At 33.8% G+C, this 19,761-nt stretch overlaps 1 protein-coding gene across 1 annotated transcript in view; it reads left to right on the top strand.

Annotated features, from left to right (window-relative positions):
- Positions 1–19,761, top strand: part of LOC129223359 (ferrochelatase, mitochondrial-like) — a 41,671-nt gene that overhangs the window by 3,616 nt on the left and 18,294 nt on the right. The window contains exons 2-5 of the mRNA XM_054857936.1: positions 2,052–2,144; positions 11,119–11,203; positions 12,119–12,238; positions 16,712–16,860. Coding sequence (XP_054713911.1) covers positions 2,066–2,144; positions 11,119–11,203; positions 12,119–12,238; positions 16,712–16,860 — 433 coding nt within the window. The 5' untranslated portion in view covers positions 2,052–2,065. The remainder of the gene's footprint in view (positions 1–2,051; positions 2,145–11,118; positions 11,204–12,118; positions 12,239–16,711; positions 16,861–19,761) is intronic.

The following is a 19,761-nucleotide window of genomic DNA, read 5'->3' as shown; positions in this document are numbered from 1 at the left end:
TAATAACTGAGTTTAAAGTTTTCATCGTTCAGCAAAATGCATATTAAATGCATATTAAATGCATTTTACTTCTGCCATCTTACGGTGTAATGCTGAATTTATGAGTTGTGCTCAGGGTTGGCAAGTTTCTGCCGAGGCGGTTAAAACCACTGGTAGAAACTGGTTAAAACCGGCACGGCAAAAACCACTTTCTGCCACTTGTGGCAGAAACTGGCAAAAACTCACAAAATAAAAAATTAATTCTTGGTATACAGCTGAAAATGCATGGAAAAAAATAATTAATTGTTAACCAAAGTACTGTAATTTTATTACAAAATTATCACAATTCAAAATCAAATGTTACATTGTTTGGACCCTGCAATTGCCTCTTAGAAAAGGTAGTTTCAAAAATCTAAACAGGTTCTCAATGTACTACGCACAAATGAGAAATTTTAGAATATTCTTAAAACAGAAGAGCTAGCAGACAATGCACAAGGAGCAAGCAATGTTCGTGAAACTTTCATCTATTGTACAACTGGTCCACCATGTAGTAACTGGGGTTGTGGTAAAAATTTGACTGGAAAAATAAGTTTTGAGAAATGAGGCCAATTTGTTTTGCAAAGCTGTGACATTAGCTACAAAATTTAGGCAAGTAAAATTCTGGCACTTTCTTCTTGAAGCACATGACATGATAATTTCGATCACAAACAATTTAGAGGAAGCGTATAAGTGAGCAAATTATAATCAGTAATGCCTGTTTAATTCTGTATGTCACTCCTCTTCCCTAAGCACCCCTGTGTGATTTTTTATCGTTTGTTCAATTAATCCAAATACTACAAGCCTCTGCAATTGGGAAGTTCCCTTTCTGAACTAAATCAAGGGCACTAGCATGGGATTTTATTTTTTTAAATGATGGAATGATGTTTAATTTTTTAGTCTACTTAAACAAATATCATTTTCTAATTACTTGAGTTATTAAAGACATTTTTAAGTTTTTGACAGTTTCTGCTGGTTTTTACCGGTTATAACCAGTTTCTGCCACTGGCACGGCAAAAACTAGTTTCTGCTGGCAGAAAGCCAACTCTGGTTGTGCTAGTATTGTTGCTGAAAGGAATGTGTATTTTCATATTTACAACTGTTCTTTGCCAAAACGGGTATTTTTTTAGCTGTCCTACTATTGCAGCCCATGAGTTTCTCATGATGATGAATATATAGCTCCCGATGAGGTTATTAAAAATATTGCTATGTGTAACAGAAGATGACTCTTGTAATTTTCAAATTTCTATTCTGCATAAAAGTTTGCTGCTTGTTTTGAATTCAAATGCATTCAAAATTATCACTTGTCATTCATAACAGTTAAATAAAACTTTCACCGGCATATCAATTTGTTAAATTTCCTTACCCCTCCCCCCCCCCAAAAAAATGAAATTCTCATTATGCCACTGAGTGGAGCCCCTCCGAAATTAAATCCTGGCTACGCCACTGCAAATTGTCCAAGCGACAGAGCCGTAGGTTCTGATATGATGGATTGATAAAAGGCAGGGTACTCAATTTTTTTTTCATGGAGCTGAATTTCAGGCATCTTACTCATGATCCAGGACTGTGAGAGGGTTAATATATGCTTTGTTGATGATACTGATGAAAACAAAGAAGAACTATGGGAAAATGTTTCCAACTCTGATAAAGTGATTCTAAGCATAAAAGCTCTTATACAACTTTTATTTGCAAATGCTGACCAAGTCTCAAATTTTCAAAACATTCTTCAGCATAGAACGTGCTATACATGAAATTATACCTAAAAACAAGTAAAGATTACCTATTTTTTCACTACAGTTCATTGAAGAAATATTAATTTTTAAAAAATATGCTTGGATTTTTAACTATCTCTGACTGTACATTTTCCTGCTTGGTATGTTTTTTATCATTGGTCTGAAAGAATATAATTATGCATATATCACCTATGAAAACATATTGATTGTATTGTATGGTAACACATGATAGTTTCTGCTTAAAATAAGGCTAAAATTTATTCTCTAAAATGCTTGTTTTAACTTGGCATTTTCAAATTCCAGGTACAGATACTAAAATGAAACTGAATACTTCTTATGCCATGAGCTTAACTAAATATCTGCTTTGCTGTAGAAGTCGCCTGTCATATCCTTTAAGTATGAATTATATTCTATTTTTATACTTGCTTTTCTGTTTAAGTTTGATTGCCTTTTATTTTGTAAAATGTCTTTTTATTATTATGTAAATGTCGTTTTACTTTTGGTAATATTAGTTTCTATTTATACATTCATATGGATGTTTTTAAAGCTATTTTTCAAATAACTGCACATAATACATAAACAACTGCTTACACTTTTGGCACGTTAGTGAACTACTTATTTTTGTGTGCAGTTGTTTTTTTTTGCAAAGCTGTTGCTTATATTCTGTTTTGTTTTGATGTTCAAGCAGAGCAGCAATGAAGTTTTTCGCTAAATCAGTAACATATTTTGTTATAGAAATTTTCACTTGTTTCTGTTGCATTTCAATACCAACAATGTTCATTTAACATATGTTTTGACTGATGATAACACTGAGTTGTCCCTGCCAATAATTGTCAATGTCTGTCGAATCAAAATAAGCTTGACCCTCTCTATTTCTGTTGCATTAAATTCTTAAAAATCTATACAAAATGAATAATATTTCATTGTGGGTCAGGAGTGCCCATCTTCCCAGTAGAGATGGCAACCCAAATTATTATTGGAGGCCCCCAAAAAGTGAAGTAAAATCTCTTAAAATAACCGTAAAAAAATTTCAAAGGCACAATCCGCACCATGAGTCCCCTCTCGTAATCTCTGTTGTTTAGTTTACGTAGACACGGTGGCAGTGATTTGGGGGGGGGGGGGAGACAAGTGGGGCGACTGCCCCACACTTTTTTTATCATCAAAGATTGCCTCAACGTTAAGATTTCAATTTTAAAACATTCTTTAAAAACTTAATTTTGAACATTTTCCGTGAGAAAGTCCCCAAATGCACTCCCTCCTTCCTTTAAATTCGAAAATAACTTTATAGAAACTAGTTTGAGGGGGGGGGATTAGGAAGAGAGTCCCCTAGATAGCATAAAACTGCGTTTTTAAGACTCCAATTTAGAAAAAAAAATATAAAATCTGGAGATCTTTTTCTGAACTCCCCAAAGGAAGTTAAAGACTGAATTCTTAGGATTTCACGAGTTCCAAAAATAAAAAATAGTAATTAAAAAATGCCTCCGAACCCTTTCGTTCCTCCTAAGTCAATAAAAGAGAAGTATGAAATGACATTTTAAAAGTCATTTAAAAAGTGTTTTCACTTTGCAAAACTTCTGGGAGAGAATCCCAAACCCCTTGCTCTAAGTTTGCTAAAGATGGCTTTAATTTGCATCTTTAAGACATCAGTTTGAGATTTTTTTTCCAGGAAGAGTCTCCCTTGCCCTTACATTACCAAAGACAGTCTAAACTTCATCATTATTATTATTATTAATTAGACTTTATATTAAAAAAAACAACCTGTCAAGGACAACCCTGTAAACTCATCTCCATTCCCCAAACGTCGACAAAACTCCACTAAAATGGGTTTTGAAACTAAACTCCAAAACATTTTCGCTAGAGAACATCAGATGCCCCCCTCCCTCCTCTGTAGTCACTCAAGATAGCCCATAGTAGTCTTCAAGCTCCTAAAAATTTTTTGCCCCTGCACTTATAAGCCCCACTCGCTGCCTCTGCATGCTAAAAGCAGTATACAAGAGGTCAGGGGTCTTAGGGTTCCACCCCCCTCCCTCTGAAAAGTTTGGTTTGACATTTAAATGTTCGTTTATGTTTAAAAAATTTCAAAAAATATTGTTCCAAAACTCGAATGTTTTTCATATGTATATTATGGACACACACATCCTCAGAGGATATGATATTTATTCTGATCACTTTTTGGTCATTTCTAAAATTAAGCTTATGACTGGATGGAAAAGACCTACACAAGCATAACAGACCTGAAGAAGTTTAGCGGATACCTCTGTTACAAGAGGATAGTGTAAGAAATTTATACCAAAAACGATTGAATCAACTGATCAGAGAAGCAGATTCAAATGATAATGTCAACGAGGAATGGGATAACATCATAAATTTGATCCAGAAGGCGGCATATGAGGCGCTTGGAAAGAGGAGGAAAAAATACAGGAAAAATGGCCTGAGAATTTGGAATGATGACATTGAGAAAGCTGTCAAGGAATAGTAGATGGCTTTTAGGAATTTGCTACAAAATAATACACTTGAAACAAGAGATATTTATAAAGATAAAAGAAATCTAACAAAGCCCATCATACGTAACGCACACCAGGAATCGTGGGACAAATTTATTAGTCATGTTGAAAATGATGTGCATGGTAGGCAGACATTGGCTTACAAGATCCTTAGAAAATTGAACAAGGAGGAGAGAGACAATGTGGACATTAATATCATTAAAGTGAAAGAATGGATTGAGCATTACAAAAACCTCTGGTATAGTCCAATTGTAGCTACAGAGTTTGATATCGGAACAATAGATCAGGACATAGATTACATTGAAATGGGTGAGCTGCAGGAGACATTGAAGAATATAAAAACAGGAAAGCTGTGGGTACTGACAACCTGAACCCAGAGCTCCTAAAATATGGAGGAAGCTTACTGGATGAAAAACTGCTCCATCTGTTTAATATTTGCTGGAAAAATTGTGAGATTCCCACGGATTGGAAAACTAGTAAAATTATATCTATCTTCAAAAAAGGAGATAGAAATTGCTGTGGGAACTACAGAGGTATTAGTATACTTAATAGCACCTATAAATTATACAGTAAGATAATTAACAATAGGCTATGGACGATTATGGATCCATTACTTCTAGAGGAACAATCCGGATTCAGGAAAGGCAGATCATGTATGGATGATGTGTTTGTAGTAAAACAAATAATTGAGAAGTGTCGAGAATTTAATCTAGAAACACACATGATTTTTATTGACTATGGAAAGGCTTTTGATCGTGTAGATAGAGAGAAACTGTGGTCTATAATGGAAAAAAGAGGCATTCCTAGACATCTAATCCAGTCCTGTCAGTCTCTTTATCAAAATACAGACATACTGATTGATACAGAGAAAATCAAAACTAATCAAGGAGTACGTCAAGGCTGTGGTTTATCCCCAACACTTTTCAATATTTATATTGATGATATCTTGTGTACTTAGAAAGCATTAGTTAATGCTGGTATTAACCTAAATATGTCAACCTATGTTAATACATTACTCTTTGCTGATGACCAGATTATTATCCAATCAAATGAAGACAATGTTCAAAGATCCACCTACATATTCCACAAGATATGCCAAGAATATAATATGAAGATCTCAATCCCCAAAACTAAAACAATGGCATTTAGGGGTAAAGAGCCAGTTAGAAGTAAAATTGTTATTGATAATAGAATTATTGAACAGGTGAAGCACTTCAACTACCTAGGATGTGACATCACCTTTGACCACGACAATGATGTCCAAAACAAACTATATAGTTTTCAACACTTATGTGGAACCCTTACAAGAACACGAGAAAGGAAACACAACTGAAGTTCTATAAGGTTATGGGGTGCCAACCTTACTATACGGCTCTGAAACATGGACTTTGAGCAGTCAAGAAACTAGTAGAATTCAAGCAGCATAGATGAAATATTTGCCATCACTGAAGAACTGCACTATCCTAGACAAAATAAGGAATGAATCTATTCATAGGGAATTACAGATATTCAGCCTCAATGAAAAAATTATGGAATATCGTAACGATTGGAAAAACCATGTTTGACGTATGGCACGAGGGAGACTTCCAAGAGCTGCCTTTTATTATAGACCAAGGGGCAAACGAGACTGTGGTAGGCCCAGGAAGCGGTGGGGCGATCAAGAAGCCGGAACAGGCTATATGCCTAATCCTTGAGGAAGAAGAAGAAGATGTATATTAATTGCATAAAACACTTTCATAATAGATAAACCAACAACTTGAACATTAGCACAAATAGCCCAAAGCTCCGCTTGACAGTTTTTGAACCCTCCCCAAAATGATTTTCTGGTTATGACCCTGGCTAAAAGGGAGGTAGAAATGTATTAATGGGCTCATAAACTAACAACAACAGGCTGTGGGCAGTGGCGTACTGGGCCGCCGGGATACGGGGAAAATTCCCGGTGCCTTAGTGCGGCGGCACCTCAATATTTTTTTAAAATGAATTTTGTACCGGATATTGCGGCGCCTGGTACCATAAGATTTTTCATATGAGATGAACAAATAAGATGACTTAACATCATAAAACTACGTACCATCCCTTTTTAAAATCAAAATAACCTCCATCCATCGGTTTAATCAAAATCGTTAATGTAAAATGCTTTTTTCATTTCCATCCAAATCTATCAATTTGCGAATCTAACAATAAGTAAAACATTCAGCTCCGACTTGAACTCAGTTGAAACTATAAACCTTTCCCCTAAATTTCTTGAATAATGCCGTGGTTGACAGATTTTTTTTGAACCAAGGCGCCTACCTCGGACATCTAACTTTCGTAGGGCGTCCATCACTATAACACGGTGAAAAAGCTAGGGTTTTTAGTCCTAGGGGGGGGGGGGAGCTAAGGTCAAAATTTTTTATGTTGTCTTGATGACACTTCCAACGAAGGAAAAGAAAGGCAAAAACTTCGGTTTCACTAAGTGCGGACGGGGAGTGAGGCAGCAGCCTCATACACATACACACACACACATAGATCCTTTCCTAGATTCGTCACTGATATAACTAATCATAACTAACAGACAAAAATGAATGAAACTGGTATGCTTTCATTGCAAAGCCCTTTATTTTTATTCATGATTCAGAAGCGCTGCGAAATTTTTCAACAGTTCATATTTCGCTAATAGTGAAGAAAATGAAAATTTCGTAGCGCCGGCGCCCCCCATGAAGACTTTACGGCACTCTAATTTACCTCTCCCCCCAGCAGATTTGGAAACAAAGCTAGTGGTAGAAGTCATTAATTTTCAATAAGAGATTTTTTCGTTAAAAATATTTTCTTTTAAATCATTATTAAATGTAGTGCATGCTTACACAAAATTGTTGTACGCGCGTATTATACTTCTCATTTTCAACTTATCACACTTAATTGCCCTACATTTGAGCTTTTTCATGGGATCAGATTGCCCTGTTAGTCATTTCATTTGCCACTTTTCACACTTCCACATACCTTTTCCCTTTCAGGTGCTGTTACTTTTTTTAAAGGCGGCAAATATCACTAATAGTCATTAAATTTTATTTTGAATTCATGATGTTTAAATTAAAATAATGTGCGGGGAAAAAAAGACTGAAGAGACATCACTCCAAAATGTGAAAAGTTTTCTCTTTGGAGCCGCAAACGGCATTTCATTTTCGAAAAACTAAAGCACTCAAATGGGTTTAGAAAAGAAAACTGGGGGAGCGTTTTCCACTACATTTTTACCAATAATAAAAACAAATACGTAAAAAGAGAGAAGAAAGCGGAAGAGTGGGAAGTCCCCGAACCTTATATACCTTCGTTTTTGGTCGCCAAAAGTAGCTGAGAAGCGTGTTTTTAAATTTTGATTTTGAAAAAATTCCGAGGAAGAGTTCCTTAACCACATCGCCTACAGTCACCAAAGACGGCCTAAAATTACTCATTTAGGTCTTCAATTTCAAAAGGTTTCCAGCAGAGTGCCCCATTCAAATATTCGAGAAACGCAACCAACCCATCATTCAAAATCGTTTAAAATTTCGGTTTTAGGACTTAAATTTCTAAAAATTCTAGAAGGCCCTGAACCTCCCATCGCCCTAATATCACCAAAGATAGTCATTTTTAGGGCTTAAATTTCTAAAAATTCCAGAGTTTCCCGAACTTCCCTTCCCTTCTAATATAATCAAAGACGGTCTAAAAATATGGTCGTTTTTAGGGCTTCAATTCTTAAAAGATTTCCGAGAGGAGCTCCCGAACTGCCTAATACATCGTCAAAGATATTCTGCATTTTTTTTTCTGGAATTTCAATTTTTGAAAATTTCCGGAAAGCCTCCGAACCTCTCTGCCCACTAATATTACCAATGCTCGTCTAAAAACTGTGTTTTAGGAGCTAACCTTGAAACTTTTCTTGGGAAACGATCCTATCACTCGCTTTAAAATCATTAAAGATCGTCTTACATTTTGTTTAAGGGTTTGAATTTCGAATGGGTTCGGGGGAGAGCTTTCGGGAACTCCTCTCCCTTACATCAATGAAAGTCAACTAAAACTAAGTTTTTAGAGCTTCAAATTCGGAAAAAATGCCCGTCCTCTTAACATTACCAAAGATGGCCTACAATCGTGCTTTTAAGATTTCACCTGCGAAAAATTGCCGGTCGTTTTAACGTTACCAAAGATAGCTTACAGTCGCGTTTTTACGACGAAAAATGCGTTACGATCGAAAAATTCCTGAGAGTGGGCCCCCAAAACTATCCTCCCCTGATATCACCGCAAATAGTCTAATTGTCTTTTTACTGCTTCAATTTTGGGGAAGAGCCAACCACCCTTTCTAAAATAATTGGATATAATCCACAATTGCGTTTTTAAAGTTTCAATTTTGAAATAGGTCTGGGAGCATCATTGAACCTCTTCAGCCCCTAGCATTACCAAAGATAATCTAGAGATAATCTTTAGATATCGCAGTTTAAGAATAATCTTTAGAGTTCGTCTAAAACTGCATTTTAGGAGCTACAATCTCGAAAAAGTTCCCGGGGAGGACCCCGGACCCCCCCCCCCTCTTTATTAAGATGGTTGTACATAACAATTGAACTTTAAACTTTTCGATCCCGAAAAATGGATGAGGGAGCGCTCTCTATCCTCTTCTCCTTCCAACTCCTCTTTTTACTCGTTTCTTATTTATAAACAAACTCGTCCAAAGTTTAATTTTTAGATGTTCCAGCTTCGGAACCTCCCCTCCCCTTAAAACACTCCTAACATCACCGAAGAAAGTAAAAAACTTTCTTTCATTTCGACAAAAAAAAAAAAAAGAGGGGGGGGGGGGGGGCAAAAGTTTTAGTTGTCTTGGGGCGTTGAAGATTATCTACTCCTCGGATAGGAAGTTCATCAAGTTTAATTTTTTAGTTGAACTTGGTGAATGCAGGAGGGGGGGGGGGGGGGTGCGAAAATAGAACAAGGCGCCGGTCAAGTGTTTTTCCCGGTACACATTTTCCTCCCAGTACGCCACTGGCTGTGGGCCCTGCTGGGCTGGTCCTGGTCAATTTATCAATCTCTAGTGAAGATTAAAAACTCTCTCAAAACTATTCCCCAAATTTCGAGTAACAGCTACTTTTGATAACTTATTCCAAGTGTGTACAACCTTGTTGGAGTTCCTGATTACAAGATTAGCTTGAATTTTTCTTTTGCAACCATGGAAAAAAGTGATGAATGTTGCTTCAGCTGAAGTAGGATTTTCAACATAATTGCCAAAAAGGTAGGCTGCCATATATCTGTAGTGTCAAAAGTTGTTGAGTTTAAACTGGCGGGGCTTACACGTTTGCAGGCAATGTATTTTTCAGGGCACTGTTGTCTGATATGCTAAGGGGAAAAAAATCGAAGAATTTTTTTAAAAATTGGTATTTCTTATCCATAATTGTTAGCACTACTAATTTGCTTTATTATGACTTCGATTACCAGTTATATGACAATCTTTTAGCTGCACTAATGGCGATTGGATCTCTTAGATCAGCAGAATTTTCATGCTACACCCTTGAAATGCGGTTTATAGGTAGAACATACTGAAATATGCAAATGTTGTGGGATATGCAAATGCATTTCAATGTATTGCAGATGGCTGTACGCAGTTAAACAAAGCCGACAGTGGTAGTGCCACCTAGAATCTGGTAAAAGAAAATTTTCTTGTTGTTCTGAACTTCTTTAGTAGAAAAAATGTTTGTCTGTCTTTTCTTGGCAAGCACTTTCTGCTGTTATTGCATCCATTGAAATTAAATGGTCAATGGTTGCTGAGTCATTGGCATCATAGCTAGATAGTAAAGACGCATGCTGTGCCATGCTACATCCACTGTTATGTTTATACATTTACTGCTGATATGTGCTTCATCTGCTAATTTTTAATGTCAATATTTGGTTAAATTAGTGGAAAAGCTCTCATCTTGCTTTCATAGATATGATTAAAAGCAAAATGCATTATCTCTTACCAGAAATTTTATCTGCCCACTCTATATTATTTTTCATATTTGCAGATAGTTTTGGGATATGCTCCCAGATACTTTATGTGTTTATCTTACTATGACTGGCACATAGTGGTGAGGCCTGACATGTTGCGTTAGTCACAGCTAACTTACAGGTCTGTAAACTAATATAATCAGACCATATGCTTTACTAATAATTAAAAAAATGTTCATAATTTGAGAAAAATTGCTACAAATTCGATTTTATTTTTTTAAATTGACATTTATTTTCATATTTTAAATTATTATTTTTAGAATTAAAAATAAAAATTTAAGTAAAAACTATAAACAACATTAAGTATATTTAAAATTTGCCTTAGTTATTTTTATGGGTAATCAAATCTTCGGGTACTTCCAGGGAATTTTTCTACGCACTTAAAATAGAGATATTTCTTTTCTCTTTAGGATGCCAATGCTTCTTTTATGATGCATAGTAACGAAAAGTTATTCAGGCAATTTTCTCTGTCGGTTGATCTTTCATATGTGAGGATTCTTTTGAGCGCCTCTTGAAGACATGTTTTTAACTGAGTGAATCATGAAAACTGTATATAGCTGTCTCCCTAAATGACTTCTAACAGCAGTGACTTTTTTGTATTTGGACAGTGAATTGGAAAACCTCTTAACGTATAAAGTAGAGATTTTTTTTTTTTTTTTTTTTTTTTTTTTTTTACAGAAAGGGGCAGATTTTTCACTCACACTGTTAGGAGCTGATTCTAAGAGTCTGTTAGAAAGATTAAATATGATTCTCTCCAAAGAGAGAGTATCAATGGTGGGCTGAAAGTTCAACAATTTTAATCTTTTTTATGCACTTAAGTTTTTATTGTATTTAAGTTTTGCATTTTTAGGTATATTAAATATAAGTTTTTTTGTCTGAAATTTCAGTTAACAAGTTTGATGCTAGAATTTATCAAAATAGTTCTATGAAAAATCTTATCATGCATGCAAGAAAATACAGTCATTCTGCAAGGTTTGTGTTTCTAATGTTCTGACAGTTTTCTTTTAAAATATATTTCATATTTGACCATATGAATTTCATTTTGTTTTAGTGTTTTTTTTTAAAATTATATATTCTGTCCTCAAGCTTTGTTGCTATATTTGCTCTATCTTGATAATAAACCCTATTTCCCTGACATCACTTCGGCTATGAAACCTCACTGTAGTGCATTGTGGGAACTGTAGCAGACAAAAATCCGTTACTACAGCGTATAATAACACTTGCTTTTATGTGGCTTCTAAATCTTTCTTTCTATTTAAAAAAAAGAGCTTTTGGAAGTTTTTAATTAAAAAACGTCGTAAAAGAATGATGAACGATTCATTTAATGTACAAAATACTATCTTTAAAATCATATTTTCATGGTTTTAATCCTCTTTGGTTCTTCATTTGAAATATGGTGAAAACTCAAATTCTCTTTTTACTTTTCCCTTTTCTCAGCATTTTCATGCAGACATAAGTCTGTATTAGCCCTAAGCATGTTCATTATGCATATGAAGTCCAGTAATCCTTAAATAAAACAAGTATTTTAGCACTACTCACACTGCATAGTTGGTCAAAATATCCGCAAACCGACAGCTGAAGGGACCGTTGCCAAACTGTGAATAGGGTCCACTACAGGTTTTAATTGGCATTATGCACCAAGTATTTAAATACAAATTGCTATTAAGAACCTTAATTCTTTCATTAGATTGCTGGAAATGAAGGTCCTAGTTGGGAAAACCAGGGCCTATTATGCTGATTTTGTATTTTTTGTCATACTTTTTATATTTGAAAAAATGATTGATATGGGCAATCGCAAAAGAATATAATTGCAATTGCATGTTCAAATTTTTATTAATTAAAGTTATCCACATTTGTTTTCTGAAAATATATTTTTTCTTTTATTAGACAATTTAAAACTGGTATATTAATGTTGAATATGGGAGGACCAAGCTCTCTTAATGAAGTGCAAGACTTTCTTACCAGGCTATTTACAGATCGAGATATTATGACTCTTCCAATGCAAAGGTAATATTGTTTTGACTGACTTTTATGACATTTAAATCACTTCTTGTATTCTTGTACAAAGTTGGGTGTGCTTTGTTTGAATGATTTTAAATTAACAAGTCCTTACAAAACTGCAGGTCTAATAAGTGACCTTTGTTTATAATGTGGTTCAAGGTGTTATTGATGCAGGGGTGCCCACCTAGGGGGAGGGGGTCATGGCACAGACTACACCATTGAAATTTTTAGGGGAGGGGATTTTTGAGGGGTATTTTTGTCATTTTTGGGGGGGGGGAGGTGTTTTTGCAATATTTAGGGGGGTGCACCCTTGCCCTTAGAGGGGCCACCCCTGATTGATGACGTTAGAGCAGGGGTGGACAAACTTTCTGGAATGAGTGCGACTATCTGGATGAAAATTGTTATGCTTATCACTTTCAAATATTGTTTCAACATAGTGAAAAATATCAGAATGTAACATTGTGCTATTTATAGTTCGGTTATGTAATTTCTTAATTCAAATAATATTTTTCCCATGCAAGTTTGAGTTATGGATGTTTAAAAAGCAATTTAATTAATAAAACAAGAAGAATAAACTTAAGTTTTATCTTAAATAAACATTTTTGGAGGTGTATAAAATAAAAATGAAACACTTGACACATTCAGTTCTAAACAATTATTAAACAGTCAGTACTTAATGTGTCATGTGAGTTTATAGTTTTGTATATTAGTAGAATTTTTAGATTTTGAATTAGTTTTTAAAAATAGTTTTTTTCTCAATTTTTTAATAAGTCTTCTTGTGCTGTTCTTAATACTTCACCAAACTGTGGCATGCGTGCGGTGCGTTGGCCATCCCTGCATTAGAGCCACGTAAATTTATAGCGATGTTAGTATATAAAAATGGACATAAGTGGTAAAAACTTTTCTTACTAGTGATTAAAATAATTTCTTTTGTAAAAATATTGTAACAAAATATTAATTTTGGAATGTAAACAATTTAAAATTCATTTACCTGATTTTCAGGATTAAAGTAAGCAGTATTTGTTTACAATTTAATACAAACTAATGAGACTGATCCAATTTTTATTTGTTTGCTTTTGAAGTGTAACATTACTACTCAATATCAACTTCAGTGTATCTTAAATTATTAAAAGCTTTTAATTCAGTGTTTTTAACTTTGTAGAAAAGTGACAAGAAGGTGAAGGTTTGTTCTTTCAGAAGATGCTTCAATGTTTTTTTCCTCTCAAAAATTTAATTGTTTCTTGTACTTGTTGAATACCTATAACAATGTTTGTCTAGTTCAGAAATTTCAGTCTAAATATATGTTAATAGGTTCTGCACGCTTTAGCGACATAAAAATATTTTTAAACCTTTTGAATTTTCGTTAAGTTAAAACATTTGGTCTGTGTGAAATCTATCTCATCTTGTTATGAATTGACAAGCCTTTATTTCAATCAAAGCTAAACCTTCACATTGAAAGGAAATTTGAAAGGCTTCCTCTTTTACCTCACTGTTGATTTCATCTGAAACGTGGTTTATGCGTGCGGTTTCAAAATTTATTTTGAGTTAAAGCTCCTAAAATGAAAGTTTTCTCGTGGTACCTTTCTTAAGTAAAAGCCCTATAGTAGAAGCAGCACAACGCTGCACCACGTGTCCCAGATTCTTGGAAAAGGTTGTTGACTATTTCTTAGTCGAGGTGAAAAAAACTAAAATTTTTGAAAAAGAAAAAAAACTTGCACTGTATTTCCTGGATTCATAGATATAATCCACATGTGGCATGCACTTGTGATTTTTAAGTTTAGCACCTTATTTTAAAGGGTTTTAGGGTTAATTTAAAGTTTGTTTTGTTTTGCAGCCTTTTTTTGGTTGAGGGGGAGGGGAGTAATGCGTCGCAGACTGCTGAAAAAATTTCTGCTCCCAGGAGTAACAGTATAACAAATTACAACAAACTGACAAAAATAACTCTCATGTACCTGGATTGTAAGTTATATTTCAGTGGCCCAGTGAAATCTTGCAAAAGTTTCGTAAGTAATAAGTCACTAATCATTTGTTACATTATTGTAAATTTTTGGCAGTGCCCTTCTGAAGACTTTACAACTCCCCAGGAATCCATGTTGCATATTTTGGGTACTACTGGGTTGTGTGTTCCTTCAGTGCTATAGGAGATCAACTACCCTGAATTTGGAAAGAGGGTTGGTTGTAAAACATGAAATACAATGTATCCTGTGAGTAAATTTAATCTCTGAAATGGTTATGTTTCAAACAAGTAATATAAATTTCAACTTTAAAAGCATGTAAATAATATAATATTTAGACCCTTGTAACAGTCAGCTTTTTTTTTTTTTTTTAATCATTTTTGAATTTGGGAGTCTAATTTTTCTGAAAAGACCTAAGTGTAACTTACATGGATGCCTGTTCTCGTGCAATTCAGATTGCATAGCATTTAACAGCAACCCTGACTAATCTAGAGATTGTTAAATATAAAGGAGTTAACCAGTTATGTCCAGTTCAGTCCTTTTCCTTAATAATCTTAGCCTTTTCCCTGTTCCTTTTATTTTCCTAAGTACAGAAATGTACCACTTAATCACAATTAGCTCTATTACTTTTCAAACAATGCGGCCTGTTAATTTTAGTTTTCCCATAGTACAACAATTAGTAAATGTGATTAATATAAATACTGTCAGCCCCGATTAATCAGTTAACGGATAAATGAATACCCCACTTATACCAATAAAACCTCTCGGAACCGAATATTTCCCCATAGACACAATGTTGAAGATCCCCGTTTAGTCAAATAGTTAACCCGGATAATCGAATAATCATGATCAACTTTTGCAAATATTTTTGCTGAGAAAAGTTTTGAATAAATTAGAAATAAATTAAGTAAGAACAATAATTAACGTAGAAATGTAAAGTAATACTTTTCGCCGAAAATAGACGAGAGAATCAACATTCATATTCCATCAAGGTATTTCAGATGTTCTACGAAATTTCTTTTGTCTTTGCTATCACAAAAAAAAGCAGTTGATAATTAAATTAAAAAACACAAAGAAATATACACATTTTAGACAATAATAAATTGATAAGATATGAAATGTAAAACATGGTAGATGAGGAGGGAGAAAAGGGAGTCAGAAATATGTTCCCAAAAGACCTTGAGCAAGCAATCCACTATTATGGAATTTTTCAGAAAAAAAAGTACTTAAAAAAGATACCAAAACAGGTTTTATAACTCAAGTTGTAAGTTACTTTTTATAATTTTCATACGCACTTGTAATATACATACTAATGGTTTACTGCTTTGTTGTTTAACTTAGTTCAAAATTTTTTTGATAATAACATTTGATGTTTCCTGTATGTAGCTATTGATTTATTTTTATTATGTTTTAAGACAAATGTTGTCAATTTAGAAATGTAAAGAAAACTTCTTTGCTTAATCGAATACAATTTCTTGGAACCGACGATATTCGATTAAGCAAGGCCGACAGTATTTTAGTATTGAGCAAAATAGGTATGACCTTATTATCATTCTTTCTAAATAATGAGACATTGTGAAAAAGCACATTAGATAAACACATCAATTTTCTTCAATGTTGCAAAATTAAAAAAAACATGTGCCTAATATTCTAATATACAGTCGACTCCTGCTACAATGCGATTCGACTTACGCGAAATGACTATAATGCAAGTTTTTCCCAAGTAACAAATTTTAAGACAAATGCGAATTCCTCGTCCACAATATGAATTTTTTTGGAAGGAAGTATCGGTTTCGTTATTGGGTCCTAAATATTGATTTCATGAATATATTTTTTCCCCATATTGCCACTGATAGCGGAAGTCCCCTTCACCAAACTAGTCTGCATCGCTTTGTTAGTGCATCAAGTAACCACTCGGCATCTTTCTTTCTTTTTTCTGTCTAAATATTAAGGTTGATGAAATAAAATGGCATCTTAGTGCACTGTTTCATCTAAAGTTTGTAAAAACGGGAAGAAAAAAAGTTTCTGGCGAAAAAAAATGTTGAAGTTCTTCGATAAGCTTGAACAACTAAAAAGTACTTCGACAGTAGTACTACAATAAAGTGTAAGTGACGTACATACTTTACATACGTAGTTTTATTTTATGTCTTTCCCTGCCATTGATCATTGTACATCTTAACAGTTTTCATGTTGAATGAAGCAGCTTTTTAATTTTTTTAAGTACAGTAAAAGTACAGTTTTTAATTATAAGAAACTTTAATATATATAGTTGAGAAATGCTTTAAAGCAGTTTGAGGGGTCTTTATAAGTGTATAAAAGAATTTGGTATGTTTCAAAAAAACTTGTATACATACCTTTTTCTACAACACGAAATTTTGACTTACGCGAATAGTCTTGGAACGTATCCCTCGCGTAAGTTGGGACTCGACTGTATTATGCTTTGTGATAACTTTATGTTGCTGTTACAAGTTTTTGAATTTATTTTTAATGTGCATAAAATTAAATGTAGTAATATCCTTCTCAGCAAATTAGGTCCTTTAATTGCTAAAAGAAGAGCGCCTAATATACAAGAAAAATATGGTGAAATTGGTGGTGGATCTCCTATTTTGGAATGGACTAAAAAGCAGGGGAAGCTAATGGTAGAACTTCTGGATGCAACCAGTCCTGAAACAGGTAGCTTTATTCTCTTTTATGTTGTGGTATAGTATTCTTTTCGCCACTAAACGTACGTTGTTAAATAGCTTGGAGAGGGGGTATAAGCAATTGAAAAGAAAATATTTTGTCATTTAAATTTTTGTTTAAACATTGTATTGAGTTAAAAGATGTTAGTTACTTCCCTTAGCCAGAGTTAAGCAGAACTACAAGCAAATACTGTCTCTGGAAGCGGTAACAAGCTGTTAAGTATTTGCTTGTATTATGTTGAGTATTTGAAAATCGTTTCTTAATATCGTACTATAAAAGCACTATTTTTGGCTGCATTTTATTGATTTAAAATATTTGTAAGATTTTTTTATTGGTTAACTTTAGTTTATTTTATTAACTGCTTTATAGAATTAAATGTTCTTAACTCTTTATTTTTCAAAAATTTTATACCTTTTGTTTTAAATATGATTTTTTGCATTTGACCTGTTACTGAACACAAATGAGTAGAATATATACCTCAAATGCTTATTGCTGCGCATGAAAAATAAGCTGAGGGTTTTCTCCAGTTAAAAAAAAAAGTAAATAGTTATGATACTGTTAATCTTAGAGACATTTTCACGGTGGCGACAGATCAGGGAGCTCAGGGAAAAGTCAGGGAACTTTATCACTCAGGGAAATATCAGGGAATTTTGAAAAAACAACAAAAATTCAGGGAAAATTGATGAAACGAAGAAAAAAAATTATTCTTTGCAAAATGAAGTATTTTTATTCCCTACAAGTTCTTCACCAATTATTTGTTTTAAAAAAGTAAAATTAATGCAGTTTGATTATACACTGCCCCATATTTGTGCATCTTTTTTCATCAAGGTCAATGTATTCAAACTTAGCATGAGCTTCCTAAGATTGCTTCAGTGTCTGTAAAGTTGTTCATTTTAGCTAGCTTGAATTTTCCTTCTAAGCATTCCATACTACATAAAATAAACTACCCTACAGGCAAAGAGGAAGCCATCATTATTGACTTTGCTGCATTGCTTTTACTCATTGTTTTGAAGTATTTAGCATACTGTTATCACAATTTCAAGATAGTCTTTATTTTTTAAATAAGGCTGATAAAATCTTAAATGTTATCACTTGGCATTTTTAATTTAATAGCTAAAATTAAATTTTGATTGAAAATGATTTTTCTTTTTTGCTATGGTATTATTCGCTGTCACTTCAGATTATACGAAGTTTTATTTTTTTTTTTCAGACTTAAATTTTTTTTTATTTTAAAGCCATATACATTTTGAAATTAATTATTGTTTTTGCATTTCAATGTTGTTCGTTACTAAAGTAATCTAAGATTTTTTTTTCGACAACTAATGAAATCATTTGAAATTAAGTTGTGTACATTAAATAGATATTTTTAATTTTTTAACAATTAAAACAGAGGCGCCGACTTGCAAAAATTATTGAGGGGGCTAGACATCACCGGAGTTTTAGGTGGTTATGCAATCCCACGGAGGTTCCCCCCTCCCCAAATAAAGGTCAGATTTTTGTACCTTGAAAATGCTAATTTACATATTTTCTGGTGTTTAATTTAAACAAACAAATGTGACATGGCGTTTTTAACGTAAAACAATCTAAAAAATGGTATACAAATTTTATAGTTCAGCTAGATCCTGTCACTTGTCTTAGAAAGAGACAATTTTTTGTTCTTTTCTACGGGGAGCCGTGCAGTGCCATAGCGAGGCATTGAAAAAGGTAGGGCACTTGACTTGCATGGAAGAAGACTCCTAGAGATGTCGACTTAAAAAAAAAATATTGTGAAGGAAGGGGGGGGGGGGGGTCTTGCCGCAGGAAATTTTTTAAATTCGAGATCAAAAATAGTGAACTTCAAAGTTTTTTTAAGCATTTTAAAATCATTTAATCAACATTAGAACCCCGAAAACTCGACAAGCCTGACACATTTTTTGGCTTTGAAAAAAGGAAATAATAAATACAAACATGCACAGTATTTTTGTAAGAAGGTAATTTAATTAATGCATGTTTTTTAAGACCAGTTGTTTTTTCATGAGTGATATCGGTTGACATATTCAAGTGTAAACGCAGTTTCTCAATGTCTAGGTCATTTTTGAAAAACTCACTTGATTCTTCAAAATTTATTTCACTTTTGTTTAATAAAAGCAAACACTCTTGCTCAACTGCAATGACCTATGTGAATCCAGTTGATGTAAACCACCCAATAATGCAAGATTGTATCATTTCACAAACCTCAATATATTGCCTTGTAGTACTTTGGGATTTTGAAAGTGTGCAGTGAGCTGGCTTTGTTGTTTTCATACTTCTTTGGTATACGTCGATTCCGAGGAAGCGAAAGGATCATCATTTTGTGAAGGTTATCCTTTTAAACACAATTCCCAAAAGCATTCAAAACTATCATGCCTCCCATTTAATATACAAATCCAACCCTCATATATTTTTTCCAGATCAGCAACACTTAGAAGAGCGCGCCACAGCATTGCCCACTAACAACAGACTTGACCCGTGAGTTCGCGCGCTGGGACAAATTCTTAGTGTGCTTGCAGAACCATAGCACCATCATAATTCACACCACTCGTTTTCAGTTAACCTGCTTACTACCATAATAATTATTTGAACTCATTACTGAATGTATTTTACAAGGTAAACTATCTTCAAACAAGGAAAATAAAAGATAAATTTATGAGTTTAGAAATCATAATATGACTAATAATTTTCTTGATTTACTGGGGGGGGGGTCTGCCCCCTCAATTTTTGAGGGGGCTCAGGCCCCATGGAGTCGGCGCCACTGGGTTAAAATGCCCTATTCATTCATTAAAACCAAAGTTTTTAATTATAGAATAGCTCAATATGACTGGTTGTTGAAAGATTTCAATTTGTTTCACATAAATATGCCTATTAATGATTTAC

The sequence above is a fragment of the Uloborus diversus genome, chromosome 5 (genome assembly GCF_026930045.1).
Source record: "Uloborus diversus isolate 005 chromosome 5, Udiv.v.3.1, whole genome shotgun sequence".
In the NCBI taxonomy this organism is placed as follows: Eukaryota; Metazoa; Arthropoda; class Arachnida; order Araneae; family Uloboridae; genus Uloborus; species Uloborus diversus.
This window is presented reverse-complemented; position numbering and strand designations above follow the sequence as displayed.